We start from the raw sequence: 19,046 nt of genomic DNA, 5'->3' as shown, positions 1-19,046 counted from the left end.
CAAATTGCATGAGTTTTTCATGCTCTGCTGGGACCAAGGAAAGCTGCCTCAGGACCTTTGTGATGCCATCGTCATCACCCTGTACAAAAACAAAGGCGAGAAATCAGACTGCTCAAACTATAGGGGAATCACGCTGCTCTCCATTGCAGGCAAAATCTTCGCTAGGATTCTCCTAAATAGAATAATACCTAGTGTCGCCGAGAATGTTCTCCCAGAATCACAGTGCGGCTTCGCGCAAACAGAGGAACTACTGACATGGTCTTTGCCCTCAAACAGCTCCAAGAAAAGTGCAGAGAACAAAACAAAGGACTCTACATCACCTTTATTGACCTCACCAAAGCCTTTGACACCGTGAGCAGGAAAGGGCTTTGGCAAATACTAGAGCGCCTCGGATGCCCCCCCAAGTTCCTCAATATGGTTATCCAACTGCACGAAAACCAACAAGGTCGGGTCAGATACAGCAATGAGCTCTCTGAACCCTTCTCCATTGACAACGGCGTGAAGCAAGGCTGCGTTCTCGCACCAACCCTCTTTACTATCTTCTTCAGCATGATGCTGAAACAAGCCATGAAAGACCTCAACAATGAAGACGCTGTTTACATCCGGTACCGCACGGATGGCAGTCTCTTCAATCTGAGGTGCCTGAAAGCTCACACCAAGACACAAGAGCAACTTGTCCATGAACTACTCTTTGCAGACAATCCCGCTTTAGTTGCCCATTCAGAGCCAGCTCTCCAGCGCATGACATCTTGTTTTGCGGAAACTGCCAAAATGTTTGGCCTGGAAGTCACCCTAAAGAAAATTGAGGTCCTCCATCAGCCAGCTCCCCACCATGACCACCAGCCCCCACACATCTCCATCGGGCACACAGAACTCAAAACAGTCAACCGGTTTACCTATCTCGGCTGCACCATTTCATCTGATGCAAGGATCGACAAAGAGATAGACAACAGACTCGCCAAGGCAAATAGTGGCTTTGAAAGACTACCCGAAAGAGTCTGGAAACACACAAAGATCAGCGTGTACAGAGCCATTGTCATACCCACGCTCCTGTTCGGCTCCGAATCATGGGTCCTCTACCGGCATCACCTACGGCTCATAGAACGCTTCCATCAGCGCTGTCTCCGCTCCATCCTCAATATTCATTGGAATGACTTCATCACCAACGTCGAAGTACTCGAGCTGGCAGAGTCCGCAAGCATCGAATCCATGCTGCTGAAGACCCAACTGCGCTGGGTGGGTCACGTCTCCAGAATGGAGGACCATCGCCTTCCCAAGTTCGTGTTCTATGGCGAGCTCCCCACTGGCCACCGAGACAGAGGTGCACCAAAGAAGAGGTACAAGGACTGCTTAAAGAAATCTCTTGGTGCCTGCCATTGACTATCGCCAGTGGGCTGATATCCCCTCCAACCGTGCATCTTTGAAGAAGACCGCAGAGCCAACCTCAATGACAAAAGACAAAGGAGGAAAAACCCAACACCCAACCCTAACCAACCAATTTTCCCTTGCAACCGCTGCAACCGTGCCTGCCTCTCCCACATCGGACTTGTTAGTCACCAATGAGCCTGCAGCAGACGTGGACATACCCCTCCATAAATCTTCATCCGCCAAGCCAAAGAAGAAAGACAGTACATTTCCCCATATCTGAAATTCGGTTAAACAAAAAGTTCAATTATCCAAATTTTTATTTTTGTGGCAACGTGATTTCATAAATTGACATTTTCCCACTCAATGTGCCCATGTGGGTCTCTGAAGTGCTGTTAGCGGCAGTTTGGTAACAACAGAGCTCAGAACCAGGCAGGAAGACACATGCTGAATGGCTGGATGTTGGCTCAGAGAAGCAGCCTGGAATCTCGAGCCGTCAGCGAGCGAATGGAGGAAGTCAGCAGGTCAGGGAGCGCATGGGGAGATTGCCTCCATTTCAGGTAACTCCCTCCCCTCTCTTTATCCTCCACTGCACTTGATTCTCCTCTTGGGGAAATGTACTGTACCAGTTTAACCTTCTACTAGAATGTGGGAGAGATAGATATCTTTGCCCCACGCTCCCATTGCCTTTCCACCTACATACACCCTGCATTGTCAGCCAGTCTGGAGCTTAATTTCTTCCACGTCCCTTTCACAAATCTCCAATTTTAGTTGTCCTTGTCCCTCTTACTCACCTAAACCCTAGTTTTTAATGAGCAAATGATAAAGTTTTCATTTGATTTTAAAGTGAGAAAGGCATCTTATTTTATATCCACCTCTCCCACATTCTGTTAGAAGGCTAAACTGGTACGGTACACTTCCCCATAACAGAAAGGTTGGGACCGGACGTTTTTCGGTTAACTGGATTTTTTCGAATGACTGAATAATGGCTTTAAGCAGCCCTAATAGCATCAGCAAAATACTTGTATCAGCCCTCAGCGATCCCCGACACCAACCGACCGCTATCCCCGCTCCAGCCTAGGAGCCCAAGGTCCCTGCTCCAGCCCGGGAGGCTGCTCTCCTTGACAGTGGAGAACCAAGTACTGTGAAGGGTAAAGAAGAAATGGGAAGAGAGAGGGGAGGGAGTTACCCGAAACAAGGATAATCTCCCATGCGCTGCAAGAGAAAGGTAAACTGTAACTGCTGAAAACTTGAGCAAACATTGAGAAGCTGGTGGGAGCTGAACCTGAGCATAAAGCCCTGCAAAAGGTAGTGGACATCACTTGCAAAACCCTCCCCACCATCAAGAACATCTCCAGGGAATGCTGCCATCGGAGAGTAGCATCAATGAAGGATTCACATCAGCCAGCACATGCTCTGTTCTCACTGCTACCATCAGCAAAGAGGTATCAGTGCCACAAGACTAGCACTACCAGGTTCAGGAACAGCTGCTCTCCCTCCACCATCAGACTCCTCAACAACAAACTCATTAAGGACTCTTACTCATGCACTTTATTGTTTTTTTAAGTTCTCTCTCTTCGTTTGCACAATTTGTTTACATACGTTATCTGTTCACAGTTCTTTATTTGTTTTCTTGTTTGTAGTTTTTTTTTGCACTGCCAGTAAGTGGTAATTTTTCCTCACCCTCAGGAATGTATATGATGTCATGTATGTACTTTGGCAATAAATCTGACACTGAGTCAGTCAGCATCCATGGAGAGAAGAATCAGCCTGCTCTGCTGAGTCCCTCCAACCTCTTGGCATTTGCTGGAGAAACTAATAAAACCTGGCTGAAACAATGGGGGCTACTGGGCATCTGTGACTATAAGGCTGGAGGCAGTGGAGGGAAGATCTCCGGGGAACCGATGGCAGTGACGGCCTGGGGAGAGCCTGATGTTTAGTTGTGGTGTCATGGCCCAGAAGCGGATGTGAGGAGTTGTCAGAATTGATATCGAGCCTTTGGCATGGAAAGTTATTTATTGAACAAAACATCATACCCCTGGTGACTGGGTCATCCCTAGTTGATATCAGTGAAATAGATAACCTGACTTGTGGTGATGTCGACTGGAACTTGCTGTATACAAATTGACCACTTTCATTACTCTTTGCGATATGGAGAATAATCTAAAATGTTTAACAGGGCTGTGAAGTGTTCTGGGACTTTGAGATTGTGTAAGACTTACAGTTGATATTAGGTCTGTTCTTTGCAGTTTCATTATCTAAATGTTATCCTAATTGTGGAATTATTAAATGTAAAGTTGACTCTGAAGGAGAGAGAGATCCTGTTGTTATTGGAACAAGGAGTAAAATCTTGGCCAGCAGGGTATATCCTGGATATTTCCACTGTGTTATATCTCGAAACATCAAAGAAATTACATAGCTATTTCAGATCATATACAAGCAACAATAAAGGCCTCTGTCAAACTGTAAAGGGTCAAGTTGTTATTTTCCGGAGACCTGGTGATTATCTCCCTCTTCCAGACATGTTGGTTCCAGCACACTCATCTGTTGCCCTGTCGTGTCACAGTTCTTTATGCAAACTTTCACTTGGGACATCCATGTTGTCCCTGACCCAGTGTCATCAGTCTCTTCTGTATCCTTTACTGCCCAAGATTTAGTTCTGAGATAGTGAGCCAAAATAATGGAACAGCTTTCATGAACCACATACCACTGTGGCTTCCACGCCTCCCCGTGCACAGCTCCAGCCGAGAGAACAAACTGAAAAATGCTCACTTGCTGAGCTGCTTTGGAACCAATACACAAGCAGGCAGATGAATATTTACGTCACATCATTTAATGCTGGGAAGAATGACTGAGAATAACAAAATGTATCAAATCACTTCTACCAGATCTCCAAACGTGTCCTCTTGACGAGAAGGCTGAAGTCGCCCCTCTAGCTTCCTGATGTTTTCGATACTCTTTTATTTTTGCTGCTTCATTTTTTTAAACTGGATTGGAAGCTGATGACTTGCTCTCTCCCAGCCTGGTGGCCTTGGATTGGACAATTGAGCTCGCCAATGGAACCAGCAGCTACCGAGGTGATGATTTTCTCAGCAACCAACTCTTGCATAGCAATATCCGGTCCATAAATGGCTACGAGAATGTTCTCAATAAACCTTCATTGTCTCGGACAGTCTTAATAGACACTATATATTTGAATTCCAGGTTTTGTTCCCTATGTCGATTTATATCTCTGATGGTAATCTACAATTTATATCAAGATACTTCAGTGACTACACAATGAAAAATCTTGCAAGGCCTGATGATTTATTTTCATCTGAATTAATGATTTCAAAAAAACCTACAAAGATGCTCTTTTCAGTATTGGATTTGTTAAATATTTGCACTACTGCTTTCGGTATCAAAGAGATTGATTCTTTTTTTAAATTTAGACTTGCAGCAAGGTGACAGACCTTTCTGGTCCAAACACTCCAATTAACCTACAATCCCTGTAGGTTTCTGAAGGGTGGGAAGAAACTGGAGCATCCAGAAGAAACCATGCAGTCACAGGGAAAACATAGCAACCTGGGTTGCTGGTGTTGTAATAGCGCTGTGATAACCGCTACATTAACTGTGCCACCCTGATCCTTAACCAGATTTTACAGGTTATAATGAGAGAGTTTCTTGTCATGCATTATTCAATGTACATATGCACTGAAATTCTTGTTGTAGCTGAACAGGTACTTTGTAAAAATAACTACGAAAACAGCTTAAAAAAAACCCAACTACAATAGTGTACATAATTGTATTAACGAAATAATAAATACAGAAAGATAATAAATATTCACAGTCATCTTAGAAAGAGACTTTGCAACAGTGCGGACATTCCTATTGTGGCGTCGGAGCAGTCCATTAGTGTATCAAGAGCCTGATAACTGTTGGAAAGACACTGTTGTCTTCAGCTTCTGTACCTTCTACCCAAAGGTAGCAGTGAGAAGAGGTTGTGACCAGGGTGCTGGGGGTTCTTTATGATATTGGCTGCCATCTTGAGACAACTCTTCACATGGATGCATTCAGTGGATGGGAAGTTGGAGCCTGTGCTATTATAGCATACGAAGGGTCAGAGAAGCAGGTTCACCCGATCTGCCTAGTTCATTCTGATGCATGGTCTGGCAGAGACCAGATGTCAACCTCTTTGGAACTGTCTTTTTAAAGTTTGTTCTGCTGTTGATTTTGTGTCGTTGGGTAAGCTACAATTTCTGATATGCTGACTCTTCCAGTCCTGTGAACGGTTTGAATCAAACCTTTCTGGGGCAGGGACATGTGACTATTTTTTGTGAATGAAAGGAGTCAAGGCTGTGGGAGTGGCACGCCCAATCATTGTACTGGTTTTCTTCCACTGTTGGGAATGAGCTGAAGTCTTGGAGTGTGATTTAATCTGGGGTGCTGTGCCCAGATCATCAGTCATTCATGCCAACAACGAACGAGGTTGACTCAGTGGTAATGTGTTGTGACGGAAATGAGTGGTTGTTACGAAGATTGATGTCAAGTATGAAATAGCCGAGGAGAGTGAATTTATGTCTGCAGCATTTCAAGAAATAGTCCTGTAACTGTGCTTCTTGTAACACTTCCTGTTCTTGGGAGCTTTTTTGAAAGGAAGTTTCAGTGTTGCTGTTGGAAGTCTGAAATGGAGAATGCTGGAGATAACATTTTATTGGGTGACACTGTGACTCCCAGTTGTCCTGCCTCAGTGGTTCAAACCATGAGGTATGTGGCGTTGATCCTGGTCATGACAATCTCCTGGAAAAACTCTGGAATCCCAGCAGTTTCTCAAGTAATCCTAGTCCCTTTCCTACAGGGAGTGACTGAGCTTAAGAAACAAAAGAAGTTGCATTGATGTGCCTTTTACAACCCTGAGATGGGCAAAATGTTTTTTTTTCACAGCCAATAAAATGCAGTCCACTTGGGCTTGGAAAGCTCCCACAATCAGCAATCTTTTTGGACAATGAGGAGGAGTTCTTTGGTTATTTTTAAAATGGAGTCATCGGGTCCTTTATGTCCATCTGAGAGAACAGCAAATCTCATTTTAAAGTGCCCTCCCAGGAATGCCACCTCCAGTGGTGGGTTACTCTCTCTCCACAGAGCTCATCATAGGGCATGTTGCCTGTGCTCGGGTCACAGAATGTTTCATTTTGATTTTATTGGCCTTCAGAAGAAAGGAAGTGACCTTCCTTGAGATTTCCTTATCTGCACCAGTCAGTGTGCAAAAACCGTGGCTTATTGAGAGCTGAAGAGTGAAAGTGTGAGGAATCCAACTGAGGAAATGGTTTCCAAGCTAATTTCTCTCTCTCTCTCTCTCTCTCTCTCTCTCTCTCTCTCTCTCTCTCTCTCTCTCTCTCAATCTTGGTGCAAAAATAAAAGGGGTGAAACATTCTTAAGCTCAGCAAGCCACATTGTCTTCTTTATTCAACGCAACTCCATTAAAGCCTCGCTCTCCTTCATTCTCCTTCTTAATTCTGCCCTGTGCTGCCCCATCTGCAGCTCTGCAGCTTCCTGTATGTGACTATGATGCTGGCCCTTCCCTCACCTTGTCAGCACGTTTGATTTTCTGACCATCACCTCTGGTGAGTCACCAGAGGCCACCAGCCCAACACAAAACATGTGGGCATGCAGTGATGACAGCCTGCCCCCCCCACCCCACCACCAGACTCTGAGGTGGTGACTGTCTGTATCTGGCCCACCACATAATAGTCTGGTGGGTTGATTGTCCAGCCTGATCTCATCTGGTACTGAAGCGGTGGTTGACAGGACAGGCTGGTTGGTGGGTAGCATAATTGGCTGGTTACTGACATATGCCTGATTTAAATGGTCGACAGATACAGTGTCAGTCTATCCAGCCCGATGGATCACAAAACTTTTGGGCTAGCATTGGATGAGTTGGTCAGGGCCATCATATGCTTGCTGAAGAGGACGGGGAATGACGTTGTGTCAAACCAAGATGTGTGCAGTGTTGTAAGTCAGCTGGTACGTAGACTGTTGAAATTGCTTGCTGCGTCCGTGTTGGCCTGAGCAACTGCATTGTTTGCTGTGTTGGTCGACATAATTGGCAGGATCATTTGGTCTGGCCGCAGGAGTTGGTGTGACAGATTATCTGGGAAGTGTCAGAGTGGTGTCATAGACCATTTCTGCTGAACATCCTAGGTCTGTTTATGGCTGTGTGAATGCCGAGCAGTTCCATGGACAACCCTTTGCTTCACTGGGTTGCGTCGTCTCGGCTGTTTTTAGCTAATGGTGGAAACATTCTATGAGGCCATTCGCGTGTGGTGGATGGTAAGCCGTTGTCTGAATCCAGTTGGCGCCTAAAAGGTCGGTGAGAGTTTGAAAGAATGCTAAGTCAAACTGTGATCCTCGGTCCATTTAATTGTGCCTGGGACACCGAAGGCCAGAATCCATCAGTCAATGAAAGCCTGGGGTACTGTCTGTTTCCTACCATCTTGTCATCTGATCTTCACAGATGAACAAATAAATGTACCCCCTGTATGGAGGGTGTGAACTGACCAGATCAAGGTGGACATGTTTGAAATGAAAATCTGAGATGGGAAAATCTCCAAGTGGGGTTTCAGGGTGCCTGCAGACCTTGAAATGCTGACATTGCAAGCAGGACTTTGCCCATATTCAATGTTTTACTTAATGTGTGGCCAGTTGAAATGTTCTAAAACCAGCTTGATCATCACTTGTCTGGATTGAAGAGATTGTGGTGCGCACTGAAGATTTCCCGGTGCATTTTCTGGCTTGTCGGTGCCATGTCACATGATAATGTCCCACCTGAGTCACCAATGCTCAAGTCTTCAAGTCTGAGACCTCCAAGAGTCTGACAGTACTGGATGACCTCAGGATCAGTGTGTTGTGCACGAGCCATTGCAATAAAATCAATAATGCTGCATGAAAGGCCTCCACTTCCAGACTGGTTTGGGCATCAGGAACAGGATTCGATTTTCCTCAGATGTGCCTGATGTCACTGGAGAATTGCAGTACAATATCCCAAGTGGCAGATTTCCCACAGTGACTAATGCTGCGTGCTTGTGTGAGAGGTACATGCAAGTGACTGGTGGTCTGTCTAAATAATGAAGGCTCAGCCTTCCAACAAATGGTGGAAATGTTTGACGGCAAGGTACATGGCCAGGAGTTCTTATCTGAATCTTTCTGTACCTCCTCTGCAACTTGTTACTCCGAAATAGCTCCCATTGGCATTGATGGAGGCCTCCATGGTGAATGAGAGTAAGATGTTGGGCCTCTAGTGGACGAGTATAGTCAGTGTCAGTGAGAGTTCTCTTCATGTTGTTGAAGACCTCAAGTGCATCCTCCCATAAATACAAAGGTTTCTTGGAAGTTGATTTTTTTCCCTGACCCTTTGAGTTTGGTCAGTGGTAAGAGGGACGCGGCAGGATTGGGAAGAAAATGGTGGTAAGTATACATCATTCCAAAAAAAAAATGACGTAACTGGGCGAACAAAGTTGTTGCGGGGTACTTTTGAATTCCCTGCACATTTTCCTCCTCTGGCAAGATACCCATTGGCAATCAATGTTCCAAAATGGTGAGTTTGCAGGCACCAGAAAAGCATTTTTTCGGGTTGATTACAACCTCATATTTGTTGAGCCGCTGGAGCAGTATCACAAGATGGTTCTTGTGCTCTGTTTCATTGGGGCCTGCTACCAGAACATCAACAATGTAAGGATAGACCCAAGTCCAGGCCGGAGAGGGCGTGGTCCCTGAATCACTGCATACTGCAAATCAAATGGTATCTGTAGAAATTCAAGTGTACCAAAAGGAGTAATCGTTGCTGTTTTGGGAACATCTGTAAGCTTGACCGGGATTTGGTAATTGATGCACACAAGGTCAATCTTTGTGAACATTTGCTTGCCGTGTGGGTTTGCTGAGAAATCCTGCAAATGTGAGATTCTGTATCAGTCGGAGATGGTGGCGTTATTCATGGGGCAGTAATCTCCACGTGGCTGTCAATCTGCTGGGGACTTTCTCAGGACCATGTGTAGCAGTGATGCCCATCAGCTGGCAGATCAGTGGATTATTCCCAGCTCCTCCATATGATTGAACATGGCCTTGGCGATCCAGAAATAGCCTGCGCTCATGCTTAAACAGGAGGACTACAGTTCTGGAGGTGGTGAGTCACCGCATGTTTGATGTTGTTGACCCAGTATGAAGGAGGTACCGTGGAAGGGAACAGTTTGAGCAACTCCCGGTGCTGGACTGGAGGCTGGTTAGGTGAGTGCTGGGGCGATGACTGCAGCTCACCTGTACGCATGTGTGGCAGTCTGTTAAACGGCAATTATTTAGATCCACCAGCACGGAAAAGTGAGAATGAAAATCCGCACTGATAATGGGGTTTGGAAATACTTCCTCTGGTGAAAATCCACTGAAAAGCTTTCTAGACACTGAAATCAAGCTGAACATTTGGATGCTTAAATTTTCACAGCAGCAAGAACCCATGCCAGGGAGTGCACTTGGGGAATGGGAGGAACGACCAGGATCTCCGTACCCGAATTGATAGATATCTACAGGAATAGATCAAGCTAGCACGACCAGGCCACAGCACCAAATTTCCAGCGTTTCCAGCAAATGTGTTGGGCGCTGTTTCTGGCTTGTCTCCAACCCACAGGATTAGAGTTGACTTTCCAACTCTACCTGGACACTTCTCTTTAATCTTTTCCTTTTTCCCACCATGGTTTTCTCCCTCCCCTGCCATGGTCCCCTTGCACCCTGCCTCCTTCTCTCACTAACTTCCCTGCTCATGACCCCTCCCCTGACCAGACCCCCTCCCACCGTGCTCCCCCCACCCCACCCAGGAATGATTCAGCTGGGTCGTTAAAGCCTCAACTTGTGCTGCGACTTGTTGCTCTAGTTTTGTCTGATTTAATGGTGGTTGCTGTGGCAGCACCCAGTCATCTCCATGACAACGATAGCCTGATTTGCAAGGTCATCGATGCTGGCCGATTGAAAGATGCTGATCAGATGCTCCTGAACGTGTATTGACATGCAGTGAAAGAACTTCTTCTTCCAGACATCGTCGTCCCTCTCGTCTCCGACCAGCCTGCAACATCTCTGCAGCATTTGTGATGACTTCCAATCACTAAGGTTGTCATCTGCCAGCAGCTCTGCGATGTGGGGTTAATTGGAGGGTTGGTTTTGCTCCAAGATGGTGCTTTAAGCATGTCATATGATTAAGCAGCATGTCTTCTACCTCGCAGGCAATCTGCTCTGGGAGATGAGCTGTGAGTGAGCCAAACTTTATCCTCTGACTACTGACATTCAGCGAATGGAACCGTGCTCCCAGGATCAAAATCCAGGCTCGTGCATTGGTTGACCTCCTTGACTCCCACTGCAATGATTTTATCGTTGGGCATTCCATCTTTGCCAGGATGGTGCTGTGAAGTAACAGGTTCACCAGTTGTAGAAACTGCTAAATTTTGCCCCAAAAATAAAGGGTCAAATGCTATTAAGCTCAGCAAACCACCTTGTGTCTATTCAACATGACTCCACTAAAGCATTGCTCTCCCACTCAACTCCACCCTACGCTACCCCGTCCGCTGTTTCATGCACACGATTGCCATGCTATTGACTTGTCGGCTCAAGCAGATGCATTTGGATTCCCGAGTGTCACCAGCGGCAACCAGCCTGACACGAAACATGCGCATGTGTGCAGTCACGACAAATGAACAACGAAGAGCTGTAGGGGCGTGGCAGGTCAGGCAGCATCTGTGGAGGGAAATAGTCATTGTTTTGGGTCAGGACATGTTATTGAGAGTAAAGAGGATGGGCCAATAGGTTGAGTATGGGACAGAAGAAGGTGGCAAGGATGGAGGTGGGGGAAGGGGAGGTCCATGACCCTCTCCCGACCTGATCCCTGGCCTCAGCCCATTCCCTGTACCTTGCCTGGACCCTGACTGGTCCCCCGCCCTGGCCCCCTCCCCCACCCTGGCCCCCTCCCCCGCCCTGGCCCCCTCCCCCGCCCTGCCCCCTCCCATCCTTTGCCATGTGCTGCCTCCACTTCCCATCATCGCTCTGCCTCCCACTCCTCTGTCGACTGTCTCGCTACCTCCCTCACCTGTCAAGTAACGTATCCCCTCTTGGCCCATTCCAGCCTCCTTCCTTTTTGCACTTTGGTTATCTCCCCCTTCCCATGTTGGTCTCAGTGAAAATGTTGACAGACGTTTCTTTTCGTGGATATGCTGCCTGACTCTGAGTCTCACCAGATCAGGTTACACATGGGGTTGTCGGGAACAGTAGTGACATGCCCCCTCAGCAGGTCAGACAGCATGCGTAGATGACGGACGACTGGAGCTTAGCCACTGAAACAGTAGCTCCAGGATTTCAGCCCATTCTCTCTCAAATTTCGGACTTGATGACAGATTTGGAAGGCAACATATGGTTCCAGTATCTGAGGAATTGCTCTTGGCTATAATAAAACCCCAATGATTTTAATGGGAGTTGTAGAGACGCGAGTTAGGAGAGATTTTTAGTAAACAAAACTTTAATTATTAACTACAGTAGTTTGTAAGTATCTCTGTCTAATATTTAAAAGCCCTAACAAGTGTAAGCTTATTTTTCACATTATACCTGGCACAGTGAGGAAGGTTCTTCTGTGATCAAGCTAGCTGTAACATTCCTATAGATGTCTAAAGTTGAAGAACTGGAACATAATTAGGGTATAAAGGTACAATTAAACAAAAGATTAATTGGTACAAAGCAAGGGCAGTATTTATCCACTATTGTGGGGTTCATGCAGGAGCCTGATGGCTGTGGGGAAGAAAATGCCTTGAAACCTCTCTATGCACACTTTCATATTTTTGTGCCTTCTCTAAAAGGAAGAGGGAGAAGAGTGTGTCCATGCGCAATGGATCCTTCAGTCTATTGGTTTCCTTTCCTAGGCAACAGAAGATGTTGATAGAGACCATATAGGGGAGGGATGTTGATGTGATGTTCTGAACTTAATTCACCACCTTCTGCAGTTTCTTCCGATCTTGAGCAGAGTGGCTTTTGTTCCATGATAAATACAGCACGTCTGCTTTCAATGGTGTACCTGTGGAAGTTGCTGCGGGACAGAGATAACATGCTGGTCATCCTTAGTCTTCTGAGGGAGAGGTGTTTCTCTACCGTCGAGTCACTGGTTGGTCTAGGTCAGATCATTGGAAATGTTTATTCCTAAGTACTTGAAGCTAACTGCTCTCTTGACTTCAGCACCATTCATGTTGACAGGGGTGTGGACTCTGACCCCTCTCTTGAAGATAGTGATCATCTCCTTCATCTTCTTGGTGTTGAGAGAAAAGGTTGTTATCTGGCATTGTGCCACTAGACTTTTGACAGTTTTGACCTTTGGTAAAACTGAGTTTGGGCTTACTTGGTGCAAAAGCTTGAGAGGGTATGGTGGTGGCTGCCCCTGCTGGGAGCCCCTCTGCTGTCCAGAACACCGAGACCAGGCATCCCATCCACCCCAAGTCCTTAGGTGGCTGTGGGTAGATGGTCAAAGTAGGCAAGAGCTTGTAGTCTTGGTTCTAATGAGAGGTCAGTGACTGGAAATACTATTTCTTTGAAGTTAATATCTGACCACGTGTATAATTTGGATTTTTCTACTCTTCTTGAAAAGATCCAGGAAGCCATTTTGGCCAATTGAAGCTCTGCTGTCTGACAAAGTGATCCCTTTCCCTACTAATGTCTCCTGTAATCTGCTCATTCCCACCAACTCCCCCAGAGTCTAATGTTCACCGGTACATTGGGGGCAACTTGTATGGTGATCAATTAATTTCAGTCATGTAACGAGAGTGCCTTGTCATATATACAAGTGCAGTGCTCAGATGCATTGAAATTCTAACGGAGACCGTGACTACAATAGCATACATGACCACAATGCTGGAAACAGAAAACGAGATTATAAATATAAAACTAGATAGATAAATATTCATAGTTGCAGATAGTGCAAGAATAAAATTAACTGCCAACCTGGAAACTGCAAAACCTGGAGAAGCCCATGTGGGTTCAGGGAGAACATATAAACTCCACACAGTCAGCGCCGAAAGGCAGCATTGAACCTTTTTTAAAAAAAGATGTAGTCATGCAGCATGGTAACATTTCAGCCCACGAGCCCATGCTGCCCAATTACACTCAATTGACCTACAACCCTGAAACATTTTGTACCTGGTTGTTCACACTGTGAGCTAGCAGCTGTACGAGCTGCATCACTCTGCTGGTCCAGAACTTTCCCCACTGAGGAATTAACCCCTGGACTCCCTTGTGAGCAGTAGGGATGTGACCCCCCCCTCCCCCCCCCCCCCCGCTCCTTGAATACACTAATGTGACAGTTGCAAGGGATCATCATGAAACCTTTCCATGTCTCAGTGGAAGCTGGACAGCTTCTGTATGTGCTGGAAGTCCACTAACGCTGTAGGGGAGTTAACAAGCTTTGCCCCCCACATTTCTTTCAAGCCGCAATAATAGAATGTGCGATTCCTTAAGCTGTCACAGAGGGCTGTTTCCGTATATAGAATTCCTTATTGTAAGGGGGGACGTGATTATCTTGCAAAGCTTTGTTACTATGCATGGTATGATTTCCATGTTTCCAGGCCAGGGGGTGACGATCCAAAGCTCAAGCTCCAATCCACAGACAGTAACCTAGGGTAGCCATTCTCATAGGGGTGTGGGGGGGGGGGGGGGGTGGGTCACAGCACATTTAAGTAAAAGCCTTAACTAACAATTTTTTGTTTTTTATGTCACCAGTAGGAGAGAAATATGAAAGAAACCAAGACTGCTTCACAGGGAAGGGGCTCTATAAACTTTATGCAGAGTCTGGCAGTGTCGGGGGACATAGCTGAAAAAGGTGGAGAATGGCTGACAAGGAACAATACCTGACCTTGACTAATCTGCGCTGAGGATTCTGAACAAAAGACACAACTGCTGATAGTAAGGTCTGCTGGAGAGTGTCTGAAAGAGGGAGATTGGGAAATAGGAAACTGAGATTTGCTCTGGAGAGTCTTGGCAGAAGCGAGAGCCACCATTAGGGGCGCCCTTCCCAGCAATAATCAGACCCTCTTCTGTAAGCAAAAATACTTAACTCAGTTAATCTTTAAGTTAAGTTTGCTATTTTTGTATTTCAGTCACGACCTATCTATGGGGGCTGGTTGCTGTTGGCTCCTGAAGGGACTGACTTTGAAAACCCAGTACAGCGGTCAAGGGTAAGTTAATAAGTGGTTAGCATTCTCTGAAGAATTAAACCTCTTTACTGACTTTGGTATGCACCAGATATGCAAGTCACAGAGATCTCCAGCACGGGTACAGATCCTTCAGCACCACCTGTCCACTCCGACCAAGCTGGTCCTGTTTGCCTATGTTCAGCCCAGAGCCTTCTCAACCTTTCCTACCCACGAACCTGGCCAAATGTCTTCCAGTATTCCCTGATTCGATCACTTCCTCTGGTGGCTCATTCCATACACTCAACACCTTATTTTGGTGAATTTTTCCTGCCCCCTCTTTTAAGCTTAATAATATTCTTACCTATAGCTGGATGACAAAAGTTGTACTCAATGCTTCAAGTGTGGTCTCACTCACATCTTGTGCAGGAAATGTTGCTGGAACAGTGACCAAAAGATTAATAGATAATTGTGAGCATGATTGCAAAGGGGAATCTACTGTATGTGGCTTTGTGGGTGAGAGCACGGTAGCATCGAGTGTGTGAAACTGGGTGAGGAAGGGCTAAGTGTTTGTCCTGCAAGGTACATAGTATCTGAAATAGTATTGGGTTAGGTTTAGTTTATCATTTATCAAATTCTTCTTCCTCCTACCTTTGACCTGTGTAAAGGCTATAAAGGACAGCAGAGAGTAACTGATCTCTCTGGAGAATCTGATAACATGGTGGAGGGAACAGTCCTATCTTGGCACACATCAATGCCACAAAGGAAGCCAATTAGAGGGTTGGAAATGATTCTATTTCAATGCTAGGAATAAAGGGGATGAACTTGGAGTATGAATCAGTAGTGGAACTACAATCGTGGCTGTTACTGAAACTTGGCCAGAGGAAGGGCAAGATTGGCTGATGCAGGTACTGGGGTTTAGGTATTTAAAAAAGAATAGGATGGGAGGTAGAAAAGGGGTGGGGGGGGGGAGTCATTACTAGTTAGGGATAGTATCATAACTATAGAAAGTGAGGATGCTACAGAGGGAGTGTCCACTGAGTCGGTGTGGGTGGAAGTCAGAAATAGGAAGGGAGATATTGCTGTGCTGGGTGTTGTCCATAGGCCCCCAAATAGCCCTCAGGACACCGAGGAGCAGTTAAGCAGGCAGATTTTGGAATGATGCGGGAAATGTAGGGTTGAAGTTCTGGGTGGTTTCAACTTTCCTAATATTAACTGGCACCTACTGACTGCAAGATGGGGCTGAATTTGTGAGGTGTGTTCAAGAAGGATTCCTGACTGTATGTACCAGCTGTCTAAAGGAGAGGCAACACTGGATCTAGGTCATGAACCTGGTCAGGTGGAGGACCTCTCAGTGGGGGAGCATTTTGGTGAGATTGACCACAACTCCCTGAGCTTCAACATGGCTATGGAAAAGAATATAAACAGTCAAACTGGGGAAGGGCTAATTATGAAGGGAAGAGGCAGGAACGAGCGAGAATAAATTGGAAGCAGATGTTTAAGAGTGAAAACACCAGAAGTCATGTGGAGAAAGTTTAGGCACCACTTATGCAGGGTTCAAGTTAGGTTTGTCCCACTGGTACCAGGAAAAGATGGTAGGAAAAGGGAACCGTGGCTAATGAAACAGGTCAGACAACTAGTCAAGAGGAAGAAGGAAGCATACATTAGATAAAGGAAGTAGAAAACAAGAAGGGCTCATGAGAAGTATATGGTAGCCATGAAGTAGCTTAAGAAAGGACTTAGTTTGAAGGGGCATGAGAAGGCCTTGGCATGTAGAATTGAGGAGAACCCCAACAACAGAAGGAAGGTGGGGCTGCTAAAGGAGGCAACATGTGCCTGGAGGCAGAGGAGGTTGTGGAAGTCCTAAATGAATACTTTGCGTCAGTATTCGCAAGAGAAAAGGACCTTGATCACGGTGAGGTTGAAATTGAACAGGCCTGTGTGCAGGACAATGTGGAGATTAAGGAAGAGAAAATACTGGATCTTATTTAAAAACACCAAGATTGATAGTCCCCAGGCTGCTGTGGGAAGTGAGAGAAGAGAGAGCTGGGGCAATAGCAATGATCTTTGAATCCTCTTTGGCCTCAGGGAGGTGCTGGAGGATTAAAGAATTGCAAATGTGTCCCCTTGTTTAAAAAAGGTAATAGGGAGAATCCTGGAAATTACATCAGTGGTGTGCAAATTGATGGAGAGGATTCTTAAGGATCAGATCTATGAGCATTTGGAGAGGTACAGTCTACTCAAGGATATCAGCATGGTTTTGCGAAGGGAAGATTGTGCATCACGAGTCTAACTGAATTTTTTGAGGAGGTACCGAAAGAAATTAATGAGGGTAGGGCAGTAGATGTGGTCAAGATGGATTTTAGCAAGGCATTTGACAAGTTCCCCCACAAGAGACTCGTCCAGAAAATCACGAGTCTCAGGATCAGTGGAACTTCGGCTGTATGGATAAAAAAATTGGCTTGTAGGAAGAAAGCAGTGAGAAGTGGTGGAAGGAAAGTATTCTGCCTGGAGGTTGGTGACTAATGGAGTACCACAAAGGTCTGTTCTGGGACCCCTGCTCTTTGTGATTTTTTTTATAAATAAATAACCTGGATGTAGAGAATGTAGATGGGTCAGTAAGCTTCCGGATGACAAAGGTTGGAGTTGTTGATGAAGTTGAAGATTGTTGAAGGTTACAAGATGCAGGATGCAGAGTTGGGGAGAAAAGTGGCAGATGGATTTCAATCCGGATAAATGTGAGGTAATGCTTTTTGGAAAGACTAACCAGAAGGCTGAGTACAGGGTTAATGGTTGGTTATTTAAGAGTGTGGATGAACAAAGGGACCTTGGGGTTCAAATCCATACATCCCTCAAGGTCACTATACAGGTTGATAGGATAGTTAAGAAGATATGTGGGTTGCTGGGCTTCATTAATAGGGGAATTGAATTCAGGATAGAGAGGTTATGTTACAACTCTACAAATCTTTGGTAGGAGAACATTTAGAGTATTGTGTTCAGTCCTCGTCACCTCATTCTAGGAAGGATGTGAAAGCTATGGAGAGGGTGCAGAGGAGATTGACCAGGATGTTGCCTGGATTGGGAAACAAGTCTTATGAGGCAAGGTTAGCAGAGTTGGGACTTTTCAGTATGGAGTGTAGAAGGATGAGAGGAAACTTGATAGAGGCCTACAAGATTATGAGAGGCATAGAGAGGGTGGACAACCAGTACCTGTTTCCTAGGGCCGGATCAGCAAAAACCAGAGGACCTGTGTACAAAGTTAAAGGAAGTTTAGGGGAACATCAGGGATAAGTTTTTTTTTTAACATAATAGTTGTGGGAGCCTGCAATGCCTTGCCAGGAATGGAGGTGGAAGCTGAAACATTGGGGGTGTTTAAGAGATTCTTAGACGAACATATGGATGAGAGAAAAAATAGAGAGTTATGGGATAGGGAGGGTTTATTCCATATAAGAAGGGATATAATGGTCAAGACAACATGAAGGGCTAAAATTGTGCTGTACTGTTCTATGTTCTATTGTTGTCAGTTTGGTAAGATACAGAAGAGTGGATGATGACTAATGTTATCTTTATTTAAGAAAAGCAGCAGGATAACCCAGGGTTCTACATCAAACATCAATGGTGGCAAACACTAGAGCTGTAATAACTGTGCAGATTTGGTCACCACACCACAGAAAGGATGTTTTTAAACTAGAGAGGGTCCAGAAAAGACTCACTTGGCCGTTGCTTGGACTGGAGAGTTATTAGAAGAGATTGGATAGGGTGGAACAGTTCTCTGGAGCAAAGGAGGCTGACAGGCAACCAAATAAAGCTATATAGAGTAAAGATAGACAATTAGTGTAGGTTTCCCATGGGGGGACTGTCTAAAACTAGAGAAAACTAGAAAACTAGAGAATCTACATTGGACATAGAACATTACAGCACAGTACAGGCCCTTCAGCCCACTGTGTGGTGCTGACCTATGGAAACCTACTCCACAACAATCTAATCGTTCCTTCCTTCATGACCCATAACTCTCCATTTTTATTTCATCCACATGCCAATCTAAGAGTCTTTATTAATGTCCCTAATGTACCAACTTCCTCCACTATCCCTGCAAATACCTTCCAGGAACCCACCACTCTCTGTGTAAAAGAAAAACAAACGTACTTTTGACATCTCCCCTGAGCTTTCCTTCACCCACCTTTAACACGTCTTCTGGTATTTGCTATGTCACCCCAAGAAAAGGAACTGGCTGTCTACCCCATCTAAGCCTCTCATATTTTTTTCAAGCTCAATTAAGACACCTCTCCCAACTGAGGGGTACATTTTCCACACAGGAGTGGTTTATATGTGGGATGAGCTGCCAGAAGAGTTAGTGGAGGTGGGAAGCATCTGGACAGGCACCTGAATGAGCAGGACATGGAGGGATATGGAAATAAAACAGACATTTAAAAAAAAAATAGATGTACAGGATAGTAACTGGCCCATGTGCCGCCTCAATACCCCAATTGACCTAGAACCCCAGTA

General features: G+C 45.5%; 1 protein-coding gene across 3 annotated transcripts in view; it reads left to right on the top strand.

The window, feature by feature from the left end:
• The window catches only part of LOC138758823 (myosin phosphatase Rho-interacting protein-like), a 260,679-nt gene that overhangs the window by 15,135 nt on the left and 226,498 nt on the right, over positions 1-19,046 (top strand). For all 3 annotated transcript variants that reach the window (XM_069928231.1, XM_069928232.1, XM_069928233.1), the window contains exon 2: positions 14,508-14,585. In XM_069928231.1, the coding sequence (XP_069784332.1) occupies positions 14,508-14,585 (78 nt within the window). The remainder of the gene's footprint in view (positions 1-14,507; positions 14,586-19,046) is intronic.

The sequence above is a fragment of the Narcine bancroftii genome, chromosome 3 (genome assembly GCF_036971445.1).
Source record: "Narcine bancroftii isolate sNarBan1 chromosome 3, sNarBan1.hap1, whole genome shotgun sequence".
NCBI classification, from domain to species: domain Eukaryota; kingdom Metazoa; phylum Chordata; class Chondrichthyes; order Torpediniformes; family Narcinidae; genus Narcine; species Narcine bancroftii.
This window is presented reverse-complemented; position numbering and strand designations above follow the sequence as displayed.